The 6,415-nt window shown below is 48.9% G+C and overlaps 1 protein-coding gene across 1 annotated transcript; it reads right to left on the bottom strand.

Annotated features, from left to right (window-relative positions):
- Nucleotides 1–3,392: 3,392 nt before the first annotated feature.
- Nucleotides 3,393–5,419, bottom strand: LOC103128210 (EP300-interacting inhibitor of differentiation 2-like). Its single transcript, XM_060185922.1, has one exon. It carries the CDS (start codon nucleotides 5,313–5,315, stop codon nucleotides 4,680–4,682), a length of 636 nt encoding a protein of 211 aa, XP_060041905.1. The 5' UTR covers nucleotides 5,316–5,419; the 3' UTR covers nucleotides 3,393–4,679.
- Nucleotides 5,420–6,415: the final 996 nt, after the last annotated feature.

The following is a 6,415-nucleotide window of genomic DNA, read 5'->3' on the forward strand; positions in this document are numbered from 1 at the left end:
TTATTTATTTTAAATATTTTTGATTTTTTGCCACCAGGGTTAGCTATGGAGCTCGGTGCCAGCACTACTAATTCACTGCTCTTGGTGGCCATTTTTCCCCATTTTTTTGTTATCCTTGTGGCTGTTATTATTGCTACTGCTGTTGTTGGATAGGACAGAGAGAAATCAAGAGAGGAGTGGGGAGACAGAGAGTCAGAGAGAAAGACACCTGCAGGCCTGCTTTACCACTTGTGAAGCAACCCCTCCCTGCAGGTGGGGAGCCAGGGACCCCAAGTGGGATTGTTGTGCTGGTCCTTGGACTTCACACCATGTGTGCTTAACCCACTGCTACCAACCTGTCGCCATTTTAAATCTTTTAATCTATTTTTTTTATAATTTATTTCTTTATTGGGGAATTAATGTTTTACATTCAACAGTAAATACAATAGTTTGTACATGCATAACATTCCCCAGATTCCCATTTAACAATACAACCCCCACTATGTCATTCATCATCTTTCATGGACCTGTATTCTCCCCACCCACCCACCCCAGAGTCTTTTACTTTGGTGTAATACTCCAATTCCATTTCAGGTTCAACTTGTGTTTTCTTTTCTAGTCTTGTTTTTCAACTTCGGCCTGAGAGTGAGATCATCCCATATTCATCCTTCAGTTTCTGACTTATTTCACTCAACATGATTTTTTCAAGGTCCATCCAAGATCGGCTGAAAACGGTGAAGTCACCATTTTTTACAGCTGAGTAGTATTCCATTGTGTATATAGACCACAACTTGCTCAGCCACTCATCTGTTGTTGGACACCTGGGTTGCTTCCAGGTTTGGGCTATTACAAATTGTGCTGCCAAGAACATATGTGTACACAGATCTTTTTGGATGGATGTGTTGGGTTCCTTAGGATATATCCCCAGGAGGGGAATTGCAGGGTCATAGGGTAGGTCCATTTCTAACTCTTTGGCTATTGTAATGCAGTTGTGAACATATGGGTGTGTATGTCTTTTGGAATTAGTATGTGAATGTCCTTTGGATAAATGCCTGAGAGTGCTATTGCTGGATCATAAGGTAATCCCATTTTTTAAAAAAAATATTCACTCCCTTTTGTTGCCCTTGTTGTTTATTGTTGTAGTTATTATTGTTCTTATTGATGTTGTCGTTGTTGGATAGGACAGAGAGAAATGGAGAGAGGAGGGGAAGGCAGAGCGGGGAGAGAACAACACCTGGCAGACCTGCTTCACCGCTTGTGAAGCGACTCCCCTGCAGGTGGAGGGCCGGGGGCTCGAACCAAGATCCTTATGCCGGTCCTTGTGCTTTGTGCCACGTGCGCTTAACCTGCTGCGCTACTGTCCAACTCCCAAGGTAATCCCATTTTTAAGGACTGTCCATACCGTGTGCAGTCTTCTTGAAGTGAAGCTCTGCACATTTTCTGGGCCTGGACAAGATTCCGACTCCTGTCGGGGTAGACAATCACCAGGAACAACACTTTTTGTTTTTATAGGTTGCATGAGGTACTCCATGAGGGTGTAAGTGTAGTTAGTGTCTGTGCACTCCCAGATTAAAAAAATACAAATTTTAATGAGAGAGAGAAGAGAAAGACTCCCCAGAGCACTGCTCAACTCTGGCTTATGGTGGTTCTCGGGATTGAATCTGGGAGCTCAGAGCCTCAGGCCTGGAATTTTTAATAATCATTATGCTGTCTCCCTCACCCCAGTTATATTTTCATGAGTGTGACCTCTATCTATATGTGTGTGACTGTGTCTCCATTAGGACCTAGCAGATTTGAGCTTTGCAAGAAAAATGATAAAGTAGAGGAAAAAAATATAACTTACAAGCTATTATCAACTTTATTACAAAAATAGCTATTAGAATCAGTAAAGAGCAAACTATTCAGGAGGGAAATGGATAAAACATATGAACTGATAGTTCACAGGAAAGGGAATATATAAAACTGTTATATGGCAACTATTTAACTCATAAGAGGGAAACAAAGCAGACACGGACATAGGACACCTTGTAAGAGCACACCTCGGCGCACGTGAGGCCTCGCCCTGCACGGAACGCCACATGTGGCACTGGCTCCATGGGTCATGGAGAGTTTGGCGCTGTGGTGTTTGTTTCTACTTCTCACTAATTAATTTTTTTTTTTTTTGGATCCAGGAATTCATTCATTAGCATCTTATTTTTTTAAAAAAAGTAGAACATTTATGTTTGTATTCAACTTTATAGACTAGCAGAATCCAGACATTTGGGGGATTCTTTTTTTTCTTTTAATTTTTTTAAATTATCTTTATTTATTGGATAAAGACAGCCAGAAATCGAGAGGGTAGGGGAGATAGGTAGAGAGAAAGAGAGACACCTGCAGCCCTGCTTCACCACTTGCAAAGCTTTCCCTCTGCAGGTGGGGAACGGGCGCTCAAACCCAGGTCCTTGAGCCCTGTAACATGTGCGCTCAACCAGGTGCGCCACCACCCGGTCCCACACTTGGGGATTCTCTTGGCAAAGCAGCAAGGAAACAGTCTCATCTTTTGTAGTTAGAGTGCACGGAAGGACAATGTGAATGGAAGACAACTCAACAGTATTTGCTTGCTTTTGTCACCAGGGTTATTGCTGGGCCTTGGTGGCTGGACAACAAATCCACCACTCCTGGTGACCATCTCTCAATTTTTTAAATTATCTTTATTTATTTATTAGAGACTGCCAGATATCGAGAAGGAATGGAATGATAGGGAGAGAGACACCTGCAGTCCTGCTTCACCACTCATGAAGCTTTCCTCCTACAGGTGGGGACTGGGTGCTTGAACCCGGGTCCTTGTGCATTGTAACATGTGCACTCAACCAGGTGCGTCACCACCCGGCCCCCCATCTCTTAATAGGACAGAGAGAAGTTGAGAGGGCTGGGATGTAGAGAGGGACAGACACCTGCAGCACTGCTTCACCTCTCATGAAGCTTCCTTCCTGCAGATGGGATCCGGGGCTTGAACCAGTGACTTCGCACCTCATTGTACACTCAGTTGGGTGTGCCCACCACTGGCCCCTTTTTTATTGCCACCAGGATTATCATTGGGGCTTGGCACTTCATAATGAATCCACTGCTCCCTGTGACCATCTTTTCTTCTTTCGTTTGATAGGACTGAGAGAAATTGATATTGGAGAGGGAAATAAAGAGGAAGAGACACATCTGCAGTACTGCTCCACCACTCATGAAACACCCCCCCCACAGGTGAACAGGGTGCTTGAACCTGGATCTGTGCACATGTGTGCACTCAACCAGTGCACCACCTGCCAGCCCTCTCAATTTAGCTACATTTGAAAAAACCTGAGGACCTGTGCCCCAGAATGTGCATTTCTGAAAATCTCATAACCACACATGCTCTATTTATCAAAGAATGCAAGAAGCTGTTACTTATAAGATGTACCATTTTTATGAAAACCAAAGGAAACATGCTATTACACTATCAAATTTAAAGTAAACCCAAATGTCAGAGACACAAAACTATGAAAAGTGCACTTAGGATCGAAGCAATATTATATTTGTGCAGATACCATGTGTAAGTGTACAGATTAACTATTAATAGCATTTTTCTTTCTGCCAATGGAAAAGACAGGAACAAATGTTCACCAGTATGTTCCAGGTTAAATAAATCACAACGACAGAATGGAATAAAGTGCAGCTATAAGAAAAAAAAGGGGGGATGTCGGGTGATCTTCAAGATAGGTTAAGAAAAAAGTAACAGAAATCTGTAAAAATGCCAACCTTTTTTGTTTGTTTGGTGAGACTCCCCTTTCCCCTCCCACCCCGATTTCCATTTGCTTGGAAGGTCACTGGAAGAACTGAAAAGGGGCTGTGGGGCAGGAGGTGGGGTGTAGGGGGCAGAGGTGGAAGGTTTAAACTTGGGGGTGGGGAGAGCTTGCTGACGGGATTTGCCCTCCCCCCTCCCAAAGTTAACAATAAAAACCAAAACACCGAGAAAGGGGGAGGAAAAAAAAAATCCAGAAATCCCAGCTATTCTTGAAAACACGATTTATCAAGGAATAGGCTCGTCACTTGAAAAAACACGAAAACTGAAGGCTACACTGGACACGGGCGCATCCTCCGAGCACGTCGGCTGCTCCACGGTCCCGACCGAGCGACTTGGCCGCCTCACGCCATTTCTCTGCTGGCTTCCTCTCCCAACACCGGCCATTTCTTCATCTTTTTTTTTTTTTTTTTTTTGCAATTTCACACAAATCTTTTTTTTTTTTTTCCTGTCATAGCAAATTTCCCATATCCCCACGATGCAAGAGGCGGGGGGGCTTGGGGATGGGGTGGGGTGGGGTAGGGAGGCAGCAGAATCTGGATCTGTCGCCGATTCAGATGGAACGTCAGAGTCACACCGCCGTCCACCCTGGTCCTTTGCATTCCTGGTGCTTTTTTTGTTTGTTTTCCTCCAAACGCCGCCTCCCCGGCCCCCCAGCCCCCCCCCCCAGCACCATCGGCTTCCCCGCGGCGCTTTGCCTCGTTCTCGTCAGCAGCAATCGCTTGGAAAGAAAGAAAAAGAATCATCATAAAGGGAGAGGAAAAAAAGTCCAGGCCCAGGCTCGCTGCTGGCAGTCTCGGATGAGGAGGCCGCCCCCCTTTTCTTTTCTTTTCTTTTTTTTTTTAAATTTTCCTCCCTCAAGTCGCTTCGCCGCCTCCCCGGCCGTGCTCTAGTCTCTCTTGATAAACTTGTCGCAGCCCAGTTCTTCGATCAGGGGGTTGATCACCTCCGACGCCGTCCGCGCCATGGTGAACGTGAGGAAATCAAAATCCATGCGGGGCGGGTTCCGCCGGTGCTCGGCGGCCAGGGCGGCCTCGCGGGCCCGGCAGGCTTCCACGAAGCGGCGGCGGCGCTCGCCCAGCTCCTGCACGCGGCCCGGCACCATCGGGTAGTTCTCCAGGTACTGGCGCAGGAACTGCTGGTAGCTCATCCCCAGCACGCTGAGCGGGTGGCGCAGGCGCAGGTAGGGCAGCGCCGCCAGCCCCGGGCCGCTGCGGGGTCGGGACCTGGGCCGCCCCTCGCGGGCCACGGGCTCCGCGGGCTCCGCCAGCAGGCGCGCCGCCTCGGCCGCTCCCGCTTCGCCCCCGGCCGCCGCCATGGCCGCCTCCGCCGCGGGAGCTCCTCCGGCCGCCGCCGCCGCTGCCGCCGCGGGACCCTCCCCGGCCTCCTCCGCCGGAGCCCCTCCGGCCTCCTCAGCCCGCTCCCGCCTGCCGCCGCCGCCGCCGCCCTCGGCCTGCGGCACGTCTCTGCTGCCCGCCGCGGCGGGCATCTGCTGGGCACCGCTGTCTGCGAGCAGCTCGGACATGTCGCAGCTTCCAGTCAGATCGGTCGCTCCCCGGGAATTAGAAAAAAATAATAAATTTAAAAAAAAAAGGGAGTTAACGGGCGGCGGAGCTAACGGGCGGGCGAGCACGGCAGGCGCATGCGTCGGCGTGGTGCGCGCGTGAGAAGGCCAAGCGCAACGTCGTGAGCACGCGCGTCCGAGGACGCAACCCGGAGTCGGCGCATGCGTGCTCTCCAGGCGCCACCCAGGGACGGGGAGCGCCTGGGGCTCTGCGTGGGTGCTGGACCCAGGGCGGCCTGAAGGCTGAGCCGTAAATGTGGTTTCTTCTAGAGATGTTTCTAAAGACTTTTTTTTTAATGTACAGTTTGCACTTTGAGCAGTTCTAATGTTTCATAAGGAAACTCTTCACAAGGTCGCTTCCTGTGGCGCTCTCAAGATTCCATTATAGTATTGTCACTAATCAAAATAGAAAAAAAAATTTTTTTTTTTCCATTTTAAAGGCCAGGGCGGGAGGGAGCAGCAGCAGCACAGTCCGGAGCTCCAGCAATCCCAAATTTAATACCTGGCAGTGCTCTGTTAAAGGGGGAGAAAAGAAAAATCCATCTTAGCGTTCTACGGTTTTCCTCAGCGACTGTGATGCCGTTTCTTTGACATCACAAGATATTTTAGGTTCAAGATTCTCTCAAATATTTTTTTTTTAATTAGGACAGAAATTGAGAGGAGGAGGAAGGGCGCGTGAGAGAGAGAGAGAGACAGACAGACACCTGCAGCCCTGCTTCACCACTCATGAGGCTTTCCCCCTGCAGGTGGGGACAGGGGGCTTGAACCCAGGTCCTTTCTCATGGGGCCCTGTGCACTCAACCGGGTGCGCCACTCCCCAGCCCCCCATTAAACGGTGGTGAGACCAGTCCAGTTGGTAAGAGCTCCCCCAAAGGTTTTTTTTTTTTCCCTCCAGAGTTATTGCTGGGGCTCAGTGTCTGAACCATGAATCCAGCTCCTGGAGGCCATCCCCCTCCCCTTTGTTGCCTTTGTTGTTTTAGTGTTGTAGTTATTATTGTTATTGATGTCGTTGTTGGGTAGGACAGAGAGAAATGGAGAGAGGAGGGAAAGACAGAGGGGGA

The sequence above is a fragment of the Erinaceus europaeus genome, chromosome 2 (genome assembly GCF_950295315.1).
Source record: "Erinaceus europaeus chromosome 2, mEriEur2.1, whole genome shotgun sequence".
Taxonomy (NCBI): Eukaryota; Metazoa; Chordata; class Mammalia; order Eulipotyphla; family Erinaceidae; genus Erinaceus; species Erinaceus europaeus.

Bases quoted from the DNA above. Each gene is read 5' to 3' on its own strand.
- LOC103128210 (XM_060185922.1), bottom strand. From the start codon at position 5,315: ATGTCCGAGCTGCTCGCAGACAGCGGTGCCCAGCAGATGCCCGCCGCG.